Here is a 26,740-nt window from a genome sequence, read left to right on the forward strand (position 1 = left end):
TTGCAAAGACTATATAACTGCACTACTATACAGACGATCAGTGAAGATCCTGTTTTGCATAGCTGTGTTTCTTCAATATCTTTTGTATTGAATATAACTCTTGAGAGAATTTCAGTTTTTTTAATTCGGTATATATTCTCAGATAAAGAAAAAAATGCCTGTGAATGTTGGTTCTTTCTTAGATTTTTTGTGATATTTTCTGTATAAAAAGGAGACGGTCCAGTATGAACAGCACAGCCTATTTCTGTGTTCTGTGAAGCAAAATTGAGTTTATGAATACATTCATGGGAACGATGGTTCTTTCTCACAGTTTCGACAATATTTTGGCATAAAACGGACTCTATGTAGAAGGACAAGCACAGTCTCTGTTGTGGCATGCTGTCCTTGCCTTCTCGTTTGATTGTAGAATTGCTGTTGTCTTGTTATGATTTTGTGACAAGTGGCAGTGGAGGGTCAATAAAAATAGGTTGACAAGGTTTGCGAAGTGACATTTAGTTGCAAAATTTTTGTAGGATCAGTTTCTTTCGTAACTTTCCTACATCGTGACTCGTACACATCGCCGATATCGTCCATAGTTCCAAGTAAATAATGGTTCTTTTTTTTTGAACTGTGAGAAACTGTCTTTTAAATAGACATATTTGAATATGAAACGACTCTGTGTAGTGAGGTCAGTACAGTTTTGTTCTGGGGTTCGTAGAGTCAGGTTGTTTGCATTTTTACGAAACTAAAAATATCAGTGGTGAAAACAAGGTGACGATTTGGAAGGTAAGGAGAAATTTTCTGTTGTAAAACCTTATGAAGAACGGTAAAAAGGCGGTACTGATGAATGAACATCTTTCTAGACCTACACTTTGACCGTACTACAGCTGAGTCAACCACTGTAATCGCTTTGTTGAAATTGGTCAAAGATACAATGAATACCATTGTGCTGCAGCATTTCTTGGAAATCAATAATTCAGCAAAAAATCGGAAATTTAAAGTCTGCACAATGGACAAATTGGAGAATGTTATACTGTCGGAAAAGGATGAGTACGGCTTCATAATCAACCTTTCGTCATCGTATTCACCCGGTACTCACTGGGTAGGACTTTATGTGGATAAAAATCGTAAAGGTTCATTTTGCGACAGCTTTGGATTTCCCCCATACATCTATGACATGACAGATTTTTTTATTAGAAATTGTTCAACTTTTGAATCAAACGAGCAACAGCTCCATCAACTTGAATCAAAAGTTTGTGGTATGTATGCTGCGTGTTTTGTCCTACATATGTCAAACGGTGGTTCAATGAAATCATTTATCGATAAGTTTTCTTTAGATTTACATCTTAATGACATTTTCATTAATAAAAATTTCAATTATTATATACAAAACTGTGTTGTCAGAAACTTTTTGGCACAAAAAAAACGGATCAAGCAATTAAGAAAAAAAAACTTAAGGAAAAAGATGATGAAGTTTTGTCGTAAGCCAAAATATACCTTTTTAAGTTTTAAGTAGTAAAAAAATTTGATTCAAGAAATTTGATTGGTAAAACTGTGTCAATAAAAAATCGGATATTGATTTGCTGGTAAAATTGTACTTTATTAAAATGAAAACAAAGAAATTAATTGAAGAGCTTAACTGTTACATAATCACTGACAAGTAAATTATTTAAAAAAATCATTGTTGTAGTTGTTGGTGTTGTTCCAGATAAAATCTTAGTACTGCTACAACTTCGTCGTACGTGTATGTACCATCTTCATCGGCTGAGTCGGTAGCTTGACTCTCGATAGATTCTGGTTCTCCTGAGTTATTGTCTCCTTTGTCTTCTTCTTCTGCATCATCATCATCTTGATCACTTTCAGTACCAACATTGTCGCTTTCTTGATCATTATCGCATTCTTCAACGTCTTCGTCACTATCGTTTTGGATATATTCTGAATGTTTTCTACAAATATGCCTTTTTAAGTTGTAAGTGGTGGCAAGAGTGCTTGAGCAATGCGGACAGGTTACAGCCATTCTTTATCTTTACTCGTCACCGTTTGGAGTAGAACTGAGGTAGTATTATTCTGGAACTCCTTATTTATTAAAATGATGCTTATGAAACCGAAGAATTGCTTGAAGCTCTTTATATGTATAACTTTGGAGGTCTCTAAGAGTCCTATCGCGTAACATCCCGTTTCCAGTTGTCAAGTCTGTTTCGAACTGTTTTGTTTCATTTACTTTCAAAGTGTTATTCGCTGGATATACAATCAAAGGTGGTCTGCCCAGACGTCTAACATTGCGGGATGCTCGAGGTCTAGGATCGATCCATACGTTTTCAGGAGTACCGTACAAATATTGTACTTCAGGTTTGGTTACGTTTACGTGTTTCTCGTAGTGGTGAGAATATAAGTAGAAATGACTTATAAACACTTCACCGCATATTGGACACTTCATTTTTCTTCGTGGAGCGTTGTGCCAGGTACAAAACCCAAAGTCCTATAATCTTTACAATTATGTAAAGATTTTTATTTATATTAATATCCGTTCTCGCTACTGTGCCAACTGTACCATACCTTCTCATTGACTGAATCATATCTAGACGTAACATTTATAGTCAAATCTCCGCGATACTTGGTTTTTGCAGCCCTATTTAGTGTTACTCTGAGATTTCACTAGTTTAGGGTAAAATATTTTAGCACAGACTAGTTCAGTTAAATGTTTCAACCCCATGCCTATCACTCCGACGGCTGAATGCCAATTTTTGTTTCTTATCCAATCAATGAGAAACGCTAAGATGGCCTTTTTGTCGGCATTGTGTACGTCATCACTAGTACAGGCAGTTTTGTAAGCTAAATCGTGTTCTTTCGCAATTAAGTCGTCACTATCAACCGGAGCACCATTATTCAATTCATTGCCTGGACCAAGATATTTGTGCCCCGGAAACAAGAATATGTTACCAAATGTCATTCTCATCAGTCTTTAGTAGTTGAAGCTTTCATTATCTTTAACACTTTTTGGGTTAGAAAATTATTTTTCGAAACTTTTTTGTTAGAATTTTTTTTTTTCAACATTTTTTTTGACAGAAAATTATTTTGTCAATATTTTTTTTGTCAGAATTTTTTTTTTCAACAATTTTTTTGTCAGATTTTCTTTTTTCAATATTTTTGTGTTTATTTTTCAACTCTTTTATGTCAAGTGAGAAGATTGCACCGCAATGAATAAACTACGTGTGTGTTGAACACACACCGACGAATCACTCAGTAATGAGCTGCTAAATGATTGTAGCTCTTTATAAAATGAAACTTGTCCCCTTCCATCGTTGAAGAGGACAAAGACCAACCCCGTCCCCCGGCCACATGCCTGAAGTGTGTATATATTATTGGTCGGGGACGGGGTTGGTCTTTGTCCTCTTCAACGATGGAAGGGGACAAGTTTCATTTTATAAAGAGCTACAATCATTTAGCAGCTCATTACTGAGTGATTCGTCGGTGTGTGTACAACACACACGTAGTTTATTCATTGCGGTGCAATCTTCTCACTTGACATAAAAGAGTTGAAAAATAAACACAAAAATATTGAAAAAAGAAAATCTGACAAAAAAATTGTTGAAAAAAAAATTCTGACAAAAAAAATATTGACAAAATAATTTTCTGTCAAAAAAAATGTTGAAAAAAAAAATTCTAACAAAAAAGTTTCGAAAAATAATTTTCTAACCCAAAAAGTGTTAAAGATAATGAAAGCTTCAACTACTAAAGACTGATGAGAATGACATTTGGTAACATATTCTTGTTTCCGGGGCACAAATATCTTGGTCCAGGCAATGAATTGAATAATTGTGCTCCGGTTGATAGTGACGACTTAATTGCGAAAGAACACGATTTAGCTTACAAAACTGCCTGTACTAGTGATGACGTACACAATGCCGACAAAAAGGCCATCTTAGCGTTTCTCATTGATTGGATAAGAAACAAAAATTGGCATTCAGCCGTCGGAGTGATAGGCCTGGGGTTGAAACATTTAACTGAACTAGTCTGTGCTAAAATATTTTACCCTAAACTAGTGAAATCTCAGAGTAACACTAAATAGGGCTGCAAAAACCAAGTATCGCGGAGGTTTGACTATAAATGTTACGTCTAGATATGATTCAGTCAATGAGAAGGTATGGTACAGTTGGCACAGTAGCGAGAACGGATATTAATATAAATAAAAATCTTTACATAATTGTAAAGATTATAGGACTTTGGGTTTTGTACCTGGCACAACGCTCCACGAAGAAAAATGAAGTGTCCAATATGCGGTGAAGTGTTTATAAGTCATTTCTACTTATATTCTCACCACTACGAGAAACACGTAAACGTAACCAAACCTGAAGTACAATATTTGTACGGTACTCCTGAAAACGTATGGATCGATCCTAGACCTCGAGCATCCCGCAATGTTAGACGTCTGGGCAGACCACCTTTGATTGTATATCCAGCGAATAACACTTTGAAAGTAAATGAAACAAAACAGTTCGAAACAGACTTGACAACTGGAAACGGGATGTTACGCGATGGAACTCTTAGAGACCTCCAAAGTTATACATATAAAGAGCTTCGAGCAATTCTTCGGTTTCATAAGCATCATTGTAATAAATAAGGAGTTCCAGAATAATACTACCTCAGTTTTACTCCAAACGGTGACGAGTAAAGATAAATAATGGCTGTAACCTGTCCGCATTGCTCGAGCACTCTTGCCACCACTTACAACTTAAAAAGGCATATTTCTAGAAAACATTCAGAATATATCCAAAACGATAGTGAAGAAGAAGTTGAAGAATGCGATAGTGATCAAGAAAGCGACAATGTTGGTACTGATAGTGATCAAGATGATGAGGATGCAGAAGAAGAAGACAAAGGAGACAATAACTCAGGAGGACCAGAATCTACCGAAAGTCAAGCTACCGACTCAGCCGATGAAGATGGTACATACACATACGACGAAGTTGTAGCAGTACTAAGATTTTATCTGGAACAACACCAACAACTACAACAATGATTTTTTTAAATAATTTACTTGTCAGTGATTATGTAACAGTTAAGCTCTTCAATTAATTTCTTTGTTTTCATTTTAATAAAGTACAATTTTACCAGTAAATCAATATCCGATTTTTTATTGACACAGTTTTACCAATCAAATTTCTTGAATCAAATTTTTTTACTACTTAAAACTTAAAAAGGTATATTTTGGCTTACGACAAAACTTCATCATCTTTTTCCTTAAGTTTTTTTTTCTTAATTGCTTGATCCGTTTTTTTTGTGCCAAAAAGTTTCTGACAACACAGTTTTGTATATAATAATTGAAATTTTTATTAATGAAAATGTCATTAAGATGTAAATCTAAAGAAAACTTATCGATAAATGATTTCATTGAACCACCGTTTGACATATGTAGGACAAAACACGCAGCATACATACCACAAACTTTTGATTCAAGTTGATGGAGCTGTTGCTCGTTTGATTCAAAAGTTGAACAATTTCTAATAAAAAAATCTGTCATGTCATAGATGTATGGGGGAAATCCAAAGCTGTCGCAAAATGAACCTTTACGATTTTTATCCACATAAAGTCCTACCCAGTGAGTACCGGGTGAATACGATGACGAAAGGTTGATTATGAAGCCGTACTCATCCTTTTCCGACAGTATAACATTCTCCAATTTGTCCATTGTGCAGACTTTAAATTTCCGATTTTTTGCTGAATTATTGATTTCCAAGAAATGCTGCAGCACAATGGTATTCATTGTATCTTTGACCAATTTCAACAAAGCGATTACAGTGGTTGACTCAGCTGTAGTACGGTCAAAGTGTAGGTCTAGAAAGATGTTCATTCATCAGTACCGCCTTTTTACCGTTCTTCATAAGGTTTTACAACAGAAAATTTCTCCTTACCTTCCAAATCGTCACCTTGTTTTCACCACTGATATTTTTAGTTTCGTAAAAATGCAAACAACCTGACTCTACGAACCCCAGAACAAAACTGTACTGACCTCACTACACAGAGTCGTTTCATATTCAAATATGTCTATTTAAAAGACAGTTTCTCACAGTTCAAAAAAAAAGAACCATTATTTACTTGGAACTATGGACGATATCGGCGATGTGTACGAGTCACGATGTAGGAAAGTTACGAAAGAAACTGATCCTACAAAAATTTTGCAACTAAATGTCACTTCGCAAACCTTGTCAACCTATTTTTATTGACCCTCCACTGCCACTTGTCACAAAATCATAACAAGACAACAGCAATTCTACAATCAAACGAGAAGGCAAGGACAGCATGCCACAACAGAGACTGTGCTTGTCCTTCTACATAGAGTCCGTTTTATGCCAAAATATTGTCGAAACTGTGAGAAAGAACCATCGTTCCCATGAATGTATTCATAAACTCAATTTTGCTTCACAGAACACAGAAATAGGCTGTGCTGTTCATACTGGACCGTCTCCTTTTTATACAGAAAATATCACAAAAAATCTAAGAAAGAACCAACATTCACAGGCATTTTTTTCTTTATCTGAGAATATATACCGAATTAAAAAAACTGAAATTCTCTCAAGAGTTATATTCAATACAAAAGATATTGAAGAAACACAGCTATGCAAAACAGGATCTTCACTGATCGTCTGTATAGTAGTGCAGTTATATAGTCTTTGCAATCAGAAAATTTGTCCTTACCTTCCAAATTGTCAGAATCGTACGCCTTATTCTCACCACTGATTTTTTTTAGTTTGGTGAAAATGCAAACAGCCTGACTCTACGAGCCCCAGAACAAAACTGTACCGATCTCACTACACAGAGTCGTTTTATATTCAAACATTTTTATTTTAAAGACAGTTTCTCACAGTTTGAGAAAAAGAACCATGGTTCTATGGACGATATCGGCGCTGCATACGAGTCACAATGATGTAGGAAAATACAATAGAAACTGATCCTACAAAATTTTTCCAACTAAATGTCACTTCTCCGCAAGCTTTGTCAGCTAATTTTTATTGGCTCTCCACTTGTCACAAAAAACATAGCAATACAACAACATTTATGAACTCAAACGAAAAGGCAAGTACAAATTGCCGCAACTGAAAAAGACTGTGCTGATCCTTCAACATAGAGGCCTTATTAAGACAAAATATAATTAAAACTGTGAGAAGGGACCATCGTTCCCATGGAACTATTCATAAACCAAATTTTCCTTCACAGAACACATCTAGAAATAGGCCAAAGCCCATAGCAGGGTAATAGAAAAAAATAAAGTAGTACTTTAATCGAAGTATGCGAATATTTCCATACCTTTTTTTCATAATGTCATTGCAAAATTACCATTAAGGCTGCTAATGGTATTATTGGTATCAAAAAACTACTCTATTTGACGTGTAAAATCCTCTATTACACTGCTAGGTGCTTTGAATAGACTCTTCATACCACACCGAGTCTTTTTTATACAGAAAATATCACAAAGACTATGAGAAAGAACAAACACTCACATGAACCTATTCTACAGGCAATTTTTCCTTCTAAGACACATCTGAGAATATGCACCGACTTTTAGAGAAAAAACCGACATTCTCTCATGAGGCATATTCAATACTCCTTGTCAGGTATATATAGGCCAGTAGTAGGTGCACAATCGTAAAGGTTACTCAACCGCGCACCACTCGAATCTATTGTATACCAGTACACGCGGTAGTACCCCCTACAGTACAACTTTCAGCATCAATACACTGCACAGCACCATTTTCGTCCACAGGATAAGTTCATTCATGACACGACCCATTTCTTCATAATAGGCCCTCATGTCAGATTCTGATATAGACGAACATTCAGTCAAGTCAACCTCCAAGAATCAGTACTCATTGAACCAGTCTTCTCTCTCAGTGGGCGCATCGACCTCTTCACAAATAGGATGATCGTTCCGTGCATCCATTTTTTACACAGTCAGATGTTTCAACACAAATTAGTTTAAATAGTTTTCTGATGCGATTTTTTCTTTTCTTGTTAGAATCGTTTTGTGAGATTTTTTCCACCAAAATTTTTCTTGGATGGATTTTTGTTTTGCTCACCCTAATTAGTCTTCTAATTAGTTTTTCTAACCCGATTTTTTCTCTCAACGAATTAGATTTTATATTTTCGTAAACCTTTTTTCAACTACCAGAAACTCTCAACACAAGGTGTCACTCAAATATAGACAAAAACAATTTGATGACAGCAAGACAAAACCAACTACTTTTTTATCTTCGCAAAATATTCAAAAAATAATAATAACAACCAAAAAAACCAAAACACAAGTACAACCTATTGCAGCTCTCTCCAGAAATAGACTGTGCTGTTCGTTCTGCACCGAGTCCTTTTTATACAGAAAATATCACCAAAAATGTGAGAAAAAAGCAATGTTCACACGAAACTATTCCACAGCCAATTTTTCCTTCTAGGAACACATCTGAGAATATACACCGACTTTAAAAGAAAAAAAAAACGATATTCTCTCGGACTGTTGAATACAAAGGACATAGAAGAAACACCGTACCGCTTATGCATGAAGAATATGTACGTATAGTGCGGTGTATAGTATTTGCAAAGGATATACACCGCCTATAGTAAAAGGTATTTTGACTATGCCGCCTAGAATAAATGAAAATAACACAAAAGTATATGTACCGCGTATATGACGCGGTATTCCCGTATATAAAGGAAATCGACCGCGTATATAAAGCGGTGATATAAAGGAATTTTACCACTTATATAAAGCGGTAATATAAAGTAATTAAGGGGACAATAAAAAGCGGCAACCCTATAATATAAAGCGGTGATATAAAGGAAATTTACCGCTTATATAAAGTAATAAATTAATTAATGAGCAATAAAAGGCGGCAACCCTTTAATCAAAGTAATAAAGTAATAAATCATGTAAGTAATAAAAGTTTGACAGATAAAAATGAAAACTCCCGTATTACTCTTCTCAAGGGGGGAGAATCCCCCCTTGAAGGTTCAATGACACTTTGTCCGGGTGTTTTTGATGTGTCTGAAAAGTTAGCTTAGTACAGATTTTTTATGATGAATTAGGTACAACTTTTATACTTGTCACAACTATATGGACTTATTGTATTTCTATAAAGAAAAGAGTTGTACCTTCTAGATACAGCTTTTTCCTTCCATCCTGATTGTTGTACCTAGTTGGTACAGCTTTTATTTCTCTAAAGAAAGGAGTTGTACCACACGGTACAGCTTTTTCCTTCCATCTTGATTGTTGTCTAGTCGTTACAGCTGCCATTTCTTTTAAGAAAGGAGTATTACCTACTCGGTACAGCTTTTTCCTTCCATCCTGATCTTTGTACCGAGTCGGTGCAGGCACATGTGCTTTTGCACCAAATTTAACCTGGATTTTGTAATTCGGTATTTTGAAGCATCTAGATTTTGAGGTTTCAGGATGCTGAGGCTTCCGGATTCTGAGGCTTCCGGATTTTGAAGCCTTCGGATTTTTTTGTCTGGATTTTGTAATTCCGGATTTTAGTTCTCCGGATTTTGTAGGGGAGCCAAGTAGGCTATATATTGAAAAATTGGTTTTAAAATTAATGTAGACCATTTAATGAAAATCTGTTCCAGCAATTAGATGAGCAATATGTTTATCTATCTCTAAAAAATGAAAAACGATTTACAATAAGCAACAGTTGGAAGAAAACCGATTTCCAAAAAAATATTGCATAGCCTAACTTTAAGCGACGTTCATATTTTGGAAATCGGTTTTCTTCCAACTGTTGCTTATTGTAAATCGTTTTTCGTTTTTTAGAGATAGATAAACATATTGCTCATCTAATTGCTGGAACAGATTTTCATTAAATGGTCTACATTAATTTTAAAACCAATTTTTCAATTACAGCCTACTTCACACCTAGTCTGCCCTCTTAAACACTGTATATGATAAAAATTGATCACGAAGTGAACGCGGCCAAGTTGTCATATCGCTTGTGGTTGGTAGAGGAATAAAAATTACAATTTTATGTGTTCTTGTGCGCTGTATTTTTGCCAATGAAGTTAATTGTCAATATAATATTCATCAACGCTATACACATGAAGTTCAGTGTTTAGCTTGCTCAATTTCCAGTAAACCGAACACAAACAGCAGAAGAGGCTACTTAACCTCAACCACCACCACCGCAGCTATTATGATCGACTGTGGGGCTTTGTGTCAAATTCGAACACCGAACCCATCGCAAACTGTCAACATGGACCTGGTGGTGTGTACACTCAAAATGTGCGTCTCTTTAAGGCGTACCAGGCTATACAAAAAAGGTTTTTCCCAAAATTGTTTTACTCGACTAATCGCGAAAAAGCTTTATTGACAGGCCCTTGTTTCATGACCGCAATCGTCGACAACAAAATAAATTTCACCAAACGTTTTACTCTCAAAAGTTCAAGGAATCGAATGAGCTATATAACTCAATATTACCCACACTAAGAGATGGCGTAATAATATAATTACATTTACCAACTCCGATAAATTTACACATCCGCACAGTAATTTTTGAATAATGTTGACTTAGATACTACCAACTCTTCATTATTCGAAATTTGTACGATTTACATAAACATATAATTTTCTCAGGAAATTGTGCAATTAAATTTTCTATCTTTTTGCAGATTCCGCTAGCAACCATCAATACAGTTACCAACGCAACGTCCGTAATATAGGATATGAAAAATGAAAATATTCATTTAAAGTTTTAAACTCAAATAAAACGCTGAATTTAAATACAAATTGATCAAATAATGAACAGATAAAAACGAAACAATAGACATTCACGATTCGTTTAAAATCAAACCGTATAAATATTGTATACACAACGTGTGTATTATATAGCGTGCGTGTGAAACGAATATCAAATTAAAATTTTGTTTTTGAAACATTAAAATATAATTCAATATTTCATAATATTATACAACAAAAACATCTCCGAAAAGCATACCAATGAAGCATTTATATTGTCATTGTTCATTTATTCAATGTTGACACACGTTTCGTCCTGAAAACGACAAGTAAATATCAGTTACGGAAGCTTGGAGTGAAGTTAATTTTTTATCAAAATATTGTGAATCGAACGAAGCGTACATATTGCCAGTTATAAATATGAGGTGCTCCTGGACAAATACGACGAAATGGATGTTCATTATGCTGTTTCAGCTAGTTGCCAAAGGTAATTATGTGTTTTAGTGTGCATTTTATTAAACAAACTGTTTGCCAGAACGTGATATTTTATCAACAATAATATTGGAATACCCCGGATAATATTGGATAAAATGAGGATCTTACTGCTGAACAGAAAATCTTGCTGCTAACACGTTAGTAAATGGGGGTTTTGCACATACGATGTGTTCACATATCACATCTATTACGCAAAACAACCCATTTACTAACTAGTTAGCAAAATAGCTATTTTCTATCAAATACATGTCAACAACAACGTTAACATGAAAAAAATGAACGCGTCAAATAACGCATGAAAATGATTTTTTCTAGCGGGTTCGTCCTTAGTTGCAGAGATTAGATTAAATTCAGGGTCTATAAGTAGAGGCGGATAGTCAGATCTATGATCCTTTGTTTCCTACTACCAAACCTTACTCCTTCTGTCAGAGGAACTTCCCCCTTCAACATCAAGGCGATAATGCGCTTTCCATCTGAAGATGGGAAACCTTAAGAGGACAATCCCAAGGATGTGTACAGCAGTCAGGTGAAAGATCACAAGAACATATACTCAATAGTAGGTATACCAAGTTTCAAGTCTTTAGGACTTTTTGTCTGGCCGCCAGAGAGACAAACAAACCAGGGCCGCCATTACATTTTGAGAGCCACTGGAACTTTGAAAAATAATTAAATTCTGGGTCTTGTCAGTCTTCAGTCTTCAGTCTTGCCCAAAGTGCATAAGTCCATAAGAAAAAGGCTGAACCAATCAAGGCAAACCAATCAACCAAACAACCAAAAAACAAACTTTAAACTTTACATGGAGATTGGTAATTTAACCGAAACAAAGATGCACAAATACATGTACTGTACACATTACTTCAGTCAATCCCATTAATGCAACAACTTTGATGTTAATATATTAAGTTCAACAGAATTGAAACAAGATTATTGTATACGTGTTAGTGTAGAAATGATACACGTTATAATTATTGATGCAAATTGAATGTATTGAGAGCTTAACAAATCATGTCAAATCAAAGCTATAATCTCTAAGTTACGAATTTATACTGGCACAAGAGCAAAATTTATTTCAAGAGATTTGTTTAGAATTTGCTATTCATATCATGATACGATCTAGGATTTATACAAGAGGCTATTCAATCAACGCTGTTGAACTTAATTAATATAACTTTAGTTCACCTGAATGGAACGCAAAATCTGGGTGTTTTTCTAATACTGGATTTTTGTTTACCTTTGATACCTTTCCAACAGAATCCTGTATAGGAACACGAATGTATTAGCTCTCAATGGAAAATAGATTCGGTTGTAACAGCTTATGACCAGCTCTGAGAATACTGAGAAGTTTATGAAAATTTCGTAAAACTGCTGACTTTTCTCAGAGCTGGTCAAACGACTACAACCAAAACTAATTTTTATTTAAAGCATTCGTTGTCGTTATTTTGCGATCGTATATTTTTCAAAGAGGGAGTTTGTTGCCGCGCAAAACGGCTAAAAACAAAAGTTACATACTTACCAGTAGCTCGTGTGGCATAATAGTTATTATCCTATAGCATGCTAAAATGCTTTTTTAGCGAATGAGAGGTTTTCAGCTTTAGCTGGAGGCGAGTGCTGGAATTGAATTCGCTAAACAACGTTTTTCCTGAACGAATAGGGAAATAAGCTACAAAGTTGCGATATTTCTACACTAGTTAGGGAAAACACTTCATGTAAAGCAGTGCGATCAAAGTAGTACGTAAATAGATCTTCAATTAAATATTTGCGCACTAGTTCGTAAATCGACGTTTGTAAAATGAGGATCTGACTGCTTAGTGACTTTTTGCTAACATGTATACGATGTGTTGCCAAAGTGGTATGTAAATGGTTGTTCATATTATGCACTTGTGTGTAAGAGTGAGGATTCGTTTACTTAAAATCTTGTTGCAAACTTGTGACTTTGCGCGACACTTTTCACAACTCAACAATATTGTAAAGCTCACTTTTCGGTTAATTAAGTCGAATCAAAAGTAACTTCAGAATATAGAGCGGCTTTTGAGGCTGTAGTTCAACTGCTCGTTTATTATTTCATATCCATCCTGGCTTATGATAATCTCGAAATAAGCTTATTAATTATAACACAACACGAAAACAGTGGTGCAAATTCTATTTTTTTTCCTTTAAATAAAAAAAAAAAATTAAAACTCAACGCCACAACGAACGAACAAAATTTTAACAAGAGCTCTCTTTATTGTACCCAAGGGGATGACATAAATCCACTCATGAAATTGCTTGTTGACAAAATCCAAAAACTAGAACATTATGGTTGCATCTGGTGACTTAATGAGGTTGTCGCTCTTACAGAATTTATCATTGCAAAATTGTATTTATGTTTTAAATTGTACTTTTGGTGAGACACATATGTTTATTTCTTCGCATTATGCAATATAATATGTTACACGGAACCGGAATGGAGGCTTTCCCGACATGACCATGTATGCTGTGTTTCAGTTTCATGTTGTATAACCAGTTTTTGTGTCTAATTAAAATTGAAATGAACAAGTTGTTATAAGGCTGACATGTAAGGGAGCTTCAATGTGAAGCACTTGTCTGTAAATGTTGCTGCTATTTGATAAGTGGTAGCGTATATGGTGACAATTGAGACTGGTGCATATGTTACGGAGAATACACCAGACCATATTTGTGAGAATACGTTTCTCGTTGGGTAGTTGGTTTGGTTCTATTGTGAAGTAGTTACTTTAATCGTAAGCACCTAGGCCATTTTTTCACCTTTATTTTAGTTTTCTGTTCCAGAGCATGCACTTCACAGTTGTATTGGCACGCCAAATTAACCTCACCAGTTAACAATTTGTCCCACAAAATTCACATAAATTGCCATCGGAAAATTGGTGACATCACACCGAATGCGCCTTGATTTCCGAACATGTAATAGTCATTTTCATGTGTCGGGCCGAAAATGAGGGAGTTTCGATATTTTCTCAGGTTTTCGACCCCTTACATAAAAATGTTTTGAGTATCTGTTTTGGACGAATGATTTTAGGCACTTTCGCATGTAGCCCTCACTTCGTTCGGGCTACAACAAGCGAAATTGCCTAAAAACTATTGTGATACACTATTGTGTATCTGTTTTGGACGATTGATTTTAGGCAATTTTGAGAGTTGTAGCCCGAACGGAGTGAGGCTACATGCGAAAGTGTCTAAAGTCAATCGTCCAAAACAATTACACAAAAAAAATTCATGTAAGGGAGAAAAATCGAGAAAAATCTCAAAACTCCCTAATTTTCAATTTTCAATTTTCAATTAAACTACACTTTATAACTGGTCCTGAAAGTGATCCACACGTATCGTACAATAAGAGTACAATAAGTGTACATTAAATTGTCAACGATAAATCAACTAAATTCTTAAAAATATTTTTTCTTCCATTTTCTTTCTTATTTTTTTGACTACTTTTTAGTTGTAATGTGGTTTACTTAGTTTTCCTAGAAACTCGATTATTACTAAGTTTTTCGACGTGCTGTGTGTGTGCTGAAATTAGAGAACCATTTTTTTAAAAGAAAAATTTAACATGGCACGACCGTGATTTGAACCACAAATCTCTGGCTAATGAGCCAAATGCACTACCAACTAGGCCAAATGAGGCTTGCATAAAAGATGGTCCTAGTCCCAGATTCATGGGAATATATATAGTTTTTTACCATGTTTAATTTCGATCGAACGAAATATTGTGTTCGCTCAAACATTTACTTATAATGTGGGGTGGGGATTCTGATGTTCGGATATGCAGTTCTTCCATTTTTTTTAAACTCATGGTCGATGTTTCAGAATATCATTTTTACGTTATGTCAACGATATGCCGGGCGATGCTCGGCAGTCAACACTAGTGTGGTATAAGTCTATATCTAGAGAAGCATCATTTGAACATTTTTTATGGACATTTCATGCACTTGTCGGCATTATATTGTTCAATTCTTTAACATTTTTTTTTTTTTTTTTTTAAAAACATGGCATGAAACCATGTTTTGACACCTTTATTGGTATGCTATAGTACAATCTTAACTTATATGTTAATTTATTACTATTGATGACAAATGTTACCAACTGTCTCTCTGTTAGAGACAACCAGCCGAACGTGTGTGAGTTTTTCCATTCCATTGATTGGATCTCATTTTTGATGATGGTAGCATCGTTCACTGCGACATCTGTATTTCAGCAACCCAGACCTTGAGAACATTCTCTTCAACGACATAGCCAAGCACCTTACTATATCGCTTGCTTGATTGCTGATTGAAGAGCTTTTCCCATGATAATACCGACCAGAAATTCTATGAGAATGTCTTCTACGACGTAGCCAAGCACCTTACTAAATCGCTTGCTGACTGCTGACTGAAGAGCTTTTTGTTCCCACCATTTGCTGATAGATGGCGATTGGTGTCTGATGTATTCGCTCGTTGGATTCGTATATCACATAGCATTAATAATTTTTTTATTAATGTGTCAGCGATTTCGAACTTACGAACTTTCAGCACAATAATTCAGTGTGAGGCTAACGACTTACACACTGCGCTATTGAGTCGACAACATATGTAGCAAATAAAAAGAAACCAACCAATCTATGATATTTATGCAATTCAGTGAGCGAATTCGATACTTACGCTGCCTGTGTGCAGTGTCGTATTAGCCAAAATTATTTCATCCAAAATATGACGCGAAAAAAAATATTTATCGCACTAGTGCGAAAAAAAAAAAAATTCGCACTGAAAATACACTAATAAGAATCATCAACGAGGCATGTGCTCATAATATAGACCAATCAGAATCATCAACATAGCATGTATTCATAACATACATATCAATTGAGCGACACGTATATGCAGTTGTGGCTACTTGATCACCAATCAAATTTGTGTTTATTAAGAGAAACGAAACAAGTTGAATGTAGTGAACTATGATTGATTTTACATTGAATTAAAAACAAAAATTGGCCTTATTTGGGTTCAGTTGGTGTGCGCGTGGAATTCGCTCACAGAATTGCATAAAACGTTGTATGAAACACGAGTCGTATGCTGGTATATTATCGCACACGATATCTTGTCGACCTCGGCTTTGCCTCGACATCTAGTGCGATAATATACCCTCATACGATTCTTGTTTCATAAATAACTATTATGCAAATCAGTGATGATATTTGTAACTTACGGTGCCTGTGTATGAACGTATTTTATCGCACTAGTGCAATAAATAATTTGCAAGTGGTTTTATCGCACTAGTGCCAAGTGTTACTGAAGCCACACTAAGATTATCTTCGGTATTCCTTCAATTTTCTTCATAGCATAAAACGTTGTATGCAACACGAACCGTATGCTGGTATATTATCGCACTAGAAGTCTTGCAATCTGACATTTAGTGCGATAATATACCTTCATACTTTATAAATCTTGTACTTCCTAAGTTCTAACATGAATTTTGCTATACGAGACCAAAATATCCAGTCGCTGTCACCTTTTAGAACTTATTGTGAAAAAAGCTTAAGTACAATCGCTAAACCGAACTGGTGTGCATACGTTATTTTGCACCAGCTGGTCACATACAATTCCAAATGGGACCAGCTGGTGCAATACAATTCCAAATGGGACCAGCTGGTGCAAAATAACGTATGCACACTAGCCTTTTCTATTAGCGACGGAGATGATGGTGAGCATATGATAATGATGATAAGATATGATCAATGATGATGATATATGATCTATGATGGGATCTGATCTATGATGGGATATAATCTACGATGGGATATGTGCTATGATGGGATATGTACTATGAATGAAGGGATATGTGCTATGATGGGATATGTGCTATGATGGGATCTGTGCTATGATGGCATATGTGCTATGATGAGATATGATTGATAATGAGATAGGATTGATAATGAGATACGATTCATGATTAGTACAATACATAGACGATATCCGTCCACAGTAAAATATGCAAACAGAATGATCGAACCACAGTGGGAGACGGCGCTGAAGGCAGCAAAGCTGCCTTAAAAAACTGATCCTAGTTGCTGTCCGGGGGGAGTTGGGCTTCATAGTTGAGTGTTGCGTTCCGTTATTTTTTTTTTGAAAAAAGAAATAAAAAAAGGTTGTATAAGGAAAATTCTAACGGACCCTTTCATTAATTATTTTTAGTTCAATATAAAAAAGGAAAAACTCTTCGGTTAATTTTGTAAAAGGTACAATTCGTTGTGATCGTTCCATTTGACATTCTCCCCGCATTTTGTAAAAAAAAAATTAAATGAATTTGTTATATTAGCGATTTCCGGCTCATTTTGTAAAAGGAAAAATTTGATTTCTTCGGTAATTTAGAAATTTTTCCAACATTGTTCAATTAGCGATTTTTGAGCTCATTTTGTAAAAGGAAAAATTCGATGTGATAGATCCATTAGAAATTTTGCTCTCATTTTGAAAATTGTCTCTACATTTTGTAAAAGTGAATATCGCTTGGTTTTGGGTTATTAGCGACTTTTCGGTTCATTTAGTAAAAGGAAAAATTCGAAATTCTCCCCACATATTGTAGAAGGGAAAATTCAATGATTTTCCTGTTCATTTTGTGAAAGGAACAATTGGAAATTCTCTCCACATTCTGTAAAATGGAATATTCTTTAGCTTTGCTAAATTAGTGACTTTTCGGTTCGTTTCGTAAAAGGGAAAATTGGAAATTCTACCAACATTTTGTAGAAGGGAAAATTCAATGAATTTGTGGAATTAGCGTTTTGATTAGCGTTCCATGATTTTGGTCAATCAGAAATTCTCTTCATATTTTCTAAAATGGAATATTCTTTGGCTTTACTAAATTAGCGACTTTTCGGTTCAATTCGTAAAAGGGAAAATTGGAAATTCTCCCAACATTTTGTAGAAGGGAAACTTACATCAATTTGTTGAATTAGCGATTTTCCTGTTCAATTCAAAAATTGGAAAAAATTGGAAATTCTCACAATATTTTGTAAAATGGAATGTCTTTTGGCTTCGCTAAATTAGCGATTTTTCGCTTCATTTCGTAAAACCAATAATTCATTGTGATCACTGCATTAGAAATCTTGTCAATTTTTTCCATAGAAAAAAAATAGAAATTTCAGTGACGAAGTGAGTGGGGGTTCCACCACCACACCCCCGGGCCTCCGGCTATCAGATTTGCATTGACGAAAGTAACGTATTGAGGGAAAATGCAATTTTTCCATTCTCAATTAGCGATTTCCGGCTCATTTTGTAAAAAGAAAATTTGATGGCTTCGTTAAAAATAAAAATTTGAAAATTCTTTCTACGTTTTGTAAACGGGAATATTGCTTGGTTTTTGTTATTAGCGATTTTTCGGTTCATTTGGTAAAAGGTGAATATTCTCTGCCGATTTATTTGTTGAATTTGTGAAACGGAAAAATCGATGCGATCGATTCATTGGACATTTTGCTCATTTTTTTGTAAAAGGAAAAATTGGAAATTCTCTCCACATATTGTTGAAGGGAAAATTCAATGAATTTGTGGAATTAGCGATTTTTGAGCTCATTTTGTAATAGGGAAAATTCGTTGTGGTCGTTCCAATAGAAATTCTCATCACGCGTTGTGATTTTGGTCAATTAGAAATTCTCCCCATATTTTCTAAAATGGAATATTCTTTGGCTTTGCCAAATTAGCGACTTTCGGTTCGATTCGTAAAAGGTAAAATTGGAAATTCTCCCAACTGTTTGTAAAAGGGAAACTTCCATCAATTTGTTGAATTAACGACTTTTCGGTTTAATTCTTAAATGGAAAAATTCGAAATTCTTCCCACATATTGTAAAAGGGAAAATTCAATGATTTTGTTGAAATAGCGATTTTCCTGTTTAAGTAAAAAATCGGAAAAAATTGGAAATTCTCACAATATTTTGTAAAATGGAATATTCTTTGGCTTCGCTAAATTAGCGATTTTTCGCTTCATTTCGTAAAACCAATAATTCAATACATTAGAAATCTTGTCCACTTTTTGTAGAGAAAAAAAAATAGAAATTTCAGCGTAGAAAATGACGTAGTGAGTGGGGGGTCAGATTTGCATTGACGAAAGTAACGTATTCAGGGAAAGTTCAATTTTTCCCTTTTCCGATTGCCGATTCATTTTCAAATAGGAAAAATTCGATCCATTACTCTATATGTGATCTTGGATATAAGCGATTTTTTCAGCTTCGTTTTCGATTTTTCGCTTCATTTCGTAAAACCAATAATTCTATGTGATCAATACATTAGAGATCTTGTCCACTTTTTGTAGCGAAAAAAAAATTAGAAATTTCAGTGTAGAAAATGACGTAGTGAGTGGGGGTTCTACCCCCACACCCCCGGGCCTCCGGCTATCAGTTTTGCATTGACGAAAGTAACGTATTGAGGGAAAGTTCAATTTTTCCCTTTTCAATTAGCGAATTTCCGATTCATTTTCTAATAGGAAAAATTCGATCCATTACTCTATATGTGATCTTGGATATAAGCGATTTTTTCAGTTTCATAAATGTGGGCCCGAAAATGTGAAACGTACTGCCGTTACACAGCTGTTGACAGTGGCAACACAATAAAAAAGAAACGACCATTTCACAGTCCATGAGCGCACAAACATTTCATTAAAAGTAACCACACCGACAATTTTTCATTGTTTCCACAGCCGATATTCGTGCGAAATGCTCTTAATAAACGCTAATCAGCTTAAAAAGCGTTAATCCGCCGAAACAGATTGAAAAAATTGAATCCCCGTATCCAAATTATCAAAAAGGCAAAAAATTGCATTTTCGACCGCTGTGCCGGCAGTGGAGCGTCCACCACCAAAAATTTATATGCGTTCGAACGGGCTTGACCCACCCGTCAATATGAGCTATATATCAAAGAAATGCCATCAGAAATGGCCAACCGGCAAGCAAAAATATTTTTGCTTCACTGTGCTTTGGAGTAGCTTCGAAGTGACCCATTTGAAGAGTGTTTGTGCGGCGGAAAACATAACCACCACGGCGTGTGAGGCGTCTAATGAAAGCTCAGGACCTGCTCTATCGAATAGAGAAAGAATCCCGTGACCACAGTCCCCCTGATCCGCACAGCAAGTGCGAAAGTGTTCCCGACCCTAAGTTTCCATTTCACTTCCAAAGTGTTTTCACCCAAAATTGAAACTGTACCACAACGTGTTTGGTATCGTTGGATAGGTCTTGAACGTGCCGTCATTTTGAGCCCACACACACCGTGCACCGAGCGATGCACTGGCTGCAAATGGTCAAAAACTAAAACTCCGCCAAAAGTCAAAAAAAATTTTTTTTCACTTTTCTCAAAAATGTCCCTTATGGATTTATTGAGTCATATATGTATCGATCGGGCCGTTCCAGTCGAGGCTAAGTTGAAAATATGAAGAAAAAGTATGGAGTCATTTTTGAGCAAAAAAATTTTCACTAACGTAAAATGACCATTTTCAGTTTTTGAGTAATATCTCCTCGAAGACAAAGCCCAATGGGTCGATGTTTGGTATCTACGTGTCGCTCATGAAAATCTGCGTCGATCCGTGGCACCTCCAGGTGCCGACGCACCCATCATACCCCTACCAAAATTCGCAATGTAAGCTGTATTTCATTCATTTTCGCTCAAAAATCGTAAAAAATGATTTTTTTCAAATTTTTTTCACCACTATCATGTCGGGCGGTTCCCGCCCGACATTATGAGACATGGTTAAAAAAATGGGAAAAAAAAAATTCGAAAAAAATTTCATCCCGAAAGTGGTCTAAACACCTAGCCACCACCCCACAGATGAGCCCTATGTATGTCGCTCGGCCCTTGAGGCGCTCCGCGCCTCAAGTTCCTCGCAAGTGTGTGGTGGGCAACTTGTCTATTAAGAAAGATAACCAGTTCGGTTTAGCGATTGTATCACCTTCATCCACAACCAACTTTATTTTTGCTTAGTTGCATCGCTCATGAAATATACTTTTCTATATTATACATACAGTCTACATCAAAGAAAATTGTATTAACATTTACGAGCAGTTGCAGCTCAAAATTTTAAGTTTTAAACTTTAAAAGGAAACATTTCATATAAATGCTAGGTATAAACAAAACTTGACAAATCTCGTCTTACATCAGATTTCCGTTTAAACGTTCACCTCATAGCCTCTTTATATTTCATTCATTTTTCACGAGACCCTCTTAACCAAAGAATTCTTTCAGACAAATAAAGTTATAAATATTTCGAAAAAATAATCTAATAAAGCCACAACTTTGGTATTTGTATTCATAAACATAATACCACAGCATCATAAAATATTCCAGTCATAACGCTCATCATCAAAGGTAAATACCATTTCAAAATGCCTTTTTCCATTTCAAACAAATATATACCTAACACCTACACCATAATAAAATTCATATTCATGTATAGTCGCACAATGTGGGGCGCGTTTTAATTTTTTTTATGAACTTAGTTCTCTTTATGTCTATATATAGGCAATGTGCACCTCTCGAGCTATATAACAACATAATCCTATTTCTTGCGTAATTTTAAAAATGAGAAAAAATACTTAATTTTTCAACAAAAAGCCGCATGCCTTTATCCAACCGTTTTATTGTGCGACTTGGGGCTGTTACAAATACGTTGACGAACGAACTATTAACTTCATCACATGGTTGGATACGTTTGTGGCTTTAATGGCACTATTATGTTCATCATTTTGTTAGGATGGTATACAATGTCATTAGCGTCATATGTGGTTTGACAATGTTGACAATGTAGCAATATGGTAGCTAAATTCACCATAATCCGAAAACTCGAAAGAAGGTGCATGTAAAGTCAATCACTTCACTAACAGTATTTAAGCTAACTTGATAGGGTAGGCCAGAAAAGGGTTGTACGCCGATTTAAATACATGAGTAGTCTGGGGAAAAGTATACTTTATGAGAGTAGCCTAAATTATCTCTAGCTTTTTTTACCGCATCCGGAGAAAAATAAGAAGTCACAATGAGAACTCAAATTACCTTTGTCCATTCCACATGCGTTTCAGATGTTAAGACCATTAGATATATGTCAATAAATCAATAGGATTGTGACCGTTTAAAGTGTCTCCCACCGTACTCATGCACCAAAATTTCTTTTTTGAACAGCACAATGCAAAAAAATAGGTTATACAATCGTTTTTCGGGAGAATTCCAATCCATTAAAGCTGCTATTAGTTCTTCAGTCAAATTTTTTTCTTTACATATTTTTCGAGTAGTCGTGATGTGCAGTTGCCTTTCAAAAGCAGAATTTTGAAGTCACTGCAAAACCATATCATTAGAGAGGTGACGAGAAGTGCATCATCCAGCCCAGCGCATATAGCTTTAAGATCAAACGGCCGTGCGTATTCGTATTTAAAAAAAGGAATGATTGTCTTGGCAAGCTAGGAACCCCACAAGCCATCTCAACTTTAGTTGCCCCACCACATCGACTTTATCGTCTACATCAGGAATAGGAAACGTTCAGAAACATGTCCAGATTAATCACACTCGTTTTGACTTATCGAAAGTGTGATAAAGAACGTAAGTGAATGTCCCATCTGTACGAAAGACAAAGAAGCCGTTCAGAAATATTATTCTTAAGAACTTTGCTAGATTTTTAAGGCACATTGAGATTCCTTTAAAGAAGCCTATGATGATAAAGGACTTGCCAATTCCGATAAACCAGAAAATCTGCAGAACGAGCAAAAAAAAACGTCATTCAAATCTTCTTTTTCTGGAACATTTTCTATCGAAACTTTTTTAAGAAATTGACATTCGGAGCTTTTTTGTTGTTGTAGAAACGATATTGAAACTATGTCGGTCCGCATCTCTCTCTCTCTATCTATCTATCTATCTATCTCGGAACATATATTTGGGATATCTAGAAGGAACACTTATACGCTTATACTTAGACTAGTTTCTTTCATATCGAAAAACTTCTTTATTCCCGTAAAAGTAAACATTTATGAGTTCACAGATAAAAGTCTTCAGACTTTATTTCATTTTTTTTTGTAACCATTTTTCTATTGATGTTTCCTCATGTATGCGATGTGCATTTTAAAAAGGAATTTCCAGAAAAATGCATAAACTCGTAATTCCTTTTGAGTGTGTAATATACATTAGATAAATTTCGTGTATTCGTTCCGAGGATATTCTTAAATTTTGCCTGCTTTCCACTCGTTTCCACTATAATATGCACAAAAATGAATGCTGTTATTCACATTTTATTGAGCCATAAAAAGTTCACCATCCAGCATCCCTGTTTTATATTGTTTTAACAGATTCTTATTTAAGGATACATTATATCGCTTTCGTAAAAGTATAAAAATTTTCAAATATTGTTATTGAATGTAGAAGCCGTTGAATGTTATAAAATTATTCAATTCGTATGCATGGTTATTGGATATTCTTCCGTCATCGTGTGGTATGTTTTGCATATTTTTATTATGTTTCTGGCGAAAATTTATTCGAAAACTTAGTCGACAAGCATTTCCATTTATTTATGTTCTTACAAACGAAATTGAGAAATAATTTTATATTTACCGGTGTTTAAAACCGTTTTTACTATTTGCGTTGGGAATTATTTTGGTAGTTAGATAACGGAATATTGTCAATCCTTTCACACAAAGTCACTTCCATATATTTTTTCAGTCGAACATTTTGAACCGATTAGTACCAAATCTATTACTTCATTATTTTAACAGACGATATAGCAAAAGATTTTGAGAAAAATCGCAAATACAAAATCTTTAAACATATTCAGCATGAATCTGCTTCAGCTGTTTACCACTACCACGCGCTATTGCTGGGGTCAACAAATTAGTAGATTTGTGCTGCCTATAGGATGTAGGAGTGTGATCATAGTTTACCTCGCTGCACCGATAACTTTGTGAAGATCACTTCGGTTATTTAGAGTGAGATTTTAATACGAAATCTACTCACACAGGTGGTGGCAACGATCCATAGCGCTTTTGGCTCGGTACCAGTAGTATAACTAATATTACATATAACTTATATACTTATACATATAACTAAGACTCGATACTATGAAAGCCTGACCCCACATTGTAGAAACCTTAGAGTAATTATACCGTAACGTAAAAAAAGCTTGGATTCAACTTGGATTCAATTTACTTTGGTATAATTACTCTAAGGTAATGACTGACAAAAAAATGGTCTATAGGAGTGCCTCAGTGTATACTCATGGACTCCCATAAAGAAAATTATAATTTTCTTTATGGTAGTCCATGGGTATTAATAGACACACTCACTAGGCGTCATGGGATCATTACAATGAAAAATCACAACGTTGAAATTTTTGTCCTGCGGCTCACAGTTATTATCTCAGTCGGTGATAATTTTGTTTATTTAGATCCGAATGGTATCGTACACTGAAAAAAAGTTTTTTCGACAATTGCTGTGTGCCGGATATTGTAACTGTATGCCTTATAATATAGGTAACAGACTGACATTCGTGAACACCGTAGGGCACTAAGAATACATAAGATAACAAATCCTAGTCGGTTCCTAGCTTTTTTTGATAGCGCGGCTTTTGAAAATCATAATCTTTGGCTTCGTTGGAAATTCTTTTAATATTTCTTTTCAAACTTTTTTTTTGCGACTTGTTTACCGCTTCATTGTGATTGTGATTTTTTTATACTTGCGTATCAACATTTTCTTTAACCCAAATTTTTAAAATAGAAATGTGCTAGCTTGCTTTGCAAAAAACTGAAAACACTCGGTGTTCAACATTTCGATTTGGAAGCCCAGAAAAATGATGTCAAATTTTCGGTCGTTTTTCTTTCAATTTTTAATTTTTCGGTTTTCGGTTGTCCAAAAAAGACAATTTTGTTGGTTTTTCTGTCTTTCAAAACAATTAAGTTACCAACCATTTGGTTGTTTTTCACTATTTCGAAACAATTATGACAACCAAAATTGTTCCAAAAATGATTAAAAATGCTGATTACAGTCTTCGACATTTCAAATGTCTCACTGTCATTTTTTTCAAAGAATGTCATTGTGAATTCGCAATGACACAATGAAATTCTCAGAAAAATTTGACATGTGAGACATTTGAAATGTCGAAGACTGTAGTAAATGCTATCAAATGTAAAATATTTCATAAGTTTTGTTCAAAACTTCATTGTGATCGAATAATATAGCTACACAGTCCATATTGTAATAACAACGCTTCAAAATAAAAACATGTCGTAGCACAAGTAAAGTTAGCACATCAGTAGCATAGGTTTCAGTTAGTTTCTCGGGTTAAGCATCAATCGGCGCGGTTAGTACTTAGGTGGGTGACCGCAAAAAACATGCAAAATTATAAAAAAAAATTTATTTAAACGTCATAATATGAGTGGTGTACCCATATTATAAATCACACAGCTATATTATGTGTCTCAGGGCTATAAGAAGTAACGCTATAACATAAGTAGTACAGCCATGAATATCCGGCATACAGCCTTTTTCACTACAGTTTTTCCAATATGGGGGACACAGCCTTCGCCAAAATAAAGACCGTGCTATGTCCACTTATGGGTACCACAGCCACATTATTTTTTTCCGTAAATGGCACGTATTCCACTTTTCGTCTGGCGGCTTCCAAATGGCTGTATTGTGTCAGTCGATGGTGACTTTATTTATTAAGATCAGTCAGTATCAGCATCGGATTACACTAATTATGAGTGATGGGATCATAACCATGGATACAAATTGCCATAGAGGATAATCCGTGTCTTTATGAGGGACTGAAAAGTACTCGGATTCTTAGTCTATGGCCCGCCACTGTGGCAGAAGTCCCAACACTAGAATAAAGTGTTCTTTTTTAATTCTGTTTTATTTCTATTAACTTTTCGTTTTAGCAATCTTGCTGAACCATTCACCATAGGTGAATTGATGGGTTCATTTCAACTAAAATTATCCGAATAAAGTGTCGCTTCCTCCGAAAATTTCTACATTTTCGTTTTCAAGTCTCAAATGATATAAAATGTTCTTCATCCTATTTATATCCAACAATATTATATTTGTATTCACTAAATCGGGTATAATATATACATCAAACTCATCAGTCGATTTGATTGAGCGAGTTTTTTTACGTTCCTTTGTTTGCAATGATTTTGAATTTCAATTTAATTCAAAATTGAAAATCTGATTGTAAATAAACAATTTGATGGCGTATAATATGCCGCTTGTTCGTTTATTTATATTTGCATTAAAAACCAATCAAAAAATATATTTACGAGTGTGGTTTCGGTTCAGTTTTTTTTTTGTTTTGCATGCTTATGAACATTTGAAAATAAACCGATGATTTACGTTAATTGTCTTTTCAAAATTACTCTCCAGATTGGTATAATTATTACATGGAATCCAAGTAATTTTCGTTTGTACGACAAATTAGATAAACAAAATAAATTCTGAAATGCAAACAATTTTTTTACACAATTTTTGTTAAACGAATCACTCATTTTTTGCGGGCCGAGCCAAAGTTTTAAGTATATATAATCGTTGAAAAGGTATATAGGGCGATTTCGTTAAAAAG

The 26,740-nt window shown here is 35.0% G+C and overlaps 1 protein-coding gene across 2 annotated transcripts in view; it reads left to right on the forward strand.

The window, feature by feature from the left end:
- LOC119085909 overlaps positions 1 to 26,740 on the forward strand; it is a 122,387-nt gene that overhangs the window by 74,344 nt on the left and 21,303 nt on the right. For both annotated transcript variants that reach the window (XM_037196459.1, XM_037196467.1), the window contains exon 2: positions 10,630 to 11,183. In XM_037196459.1, coding sequence (XP_037052354.1) covers positions 11,117 to 11,183 — 67 coding nt within the window. In that variant the 5' untranslated portion in view covers positions 10,630 to 11,116. The remainder of the gene's footprint in view (positions 1 to 10,629; positions 11,184 to 26,740) is intronic.

The sequence above is a fragment of the Bradysia coprophila genome, chromosome II (genome assembly GCF_014529535.1).
Source record: "Bradysia coprophila strain Holo2 chromosome II, BU_Bcop_v1, whole genome shotgun sequence".
Taxonomy (NCBI): Eukaryota; Metazoa; Arthropoda; class Insecta; order Diptera; family Sciaridae; genus Bradysia; species Bradysia coprophila.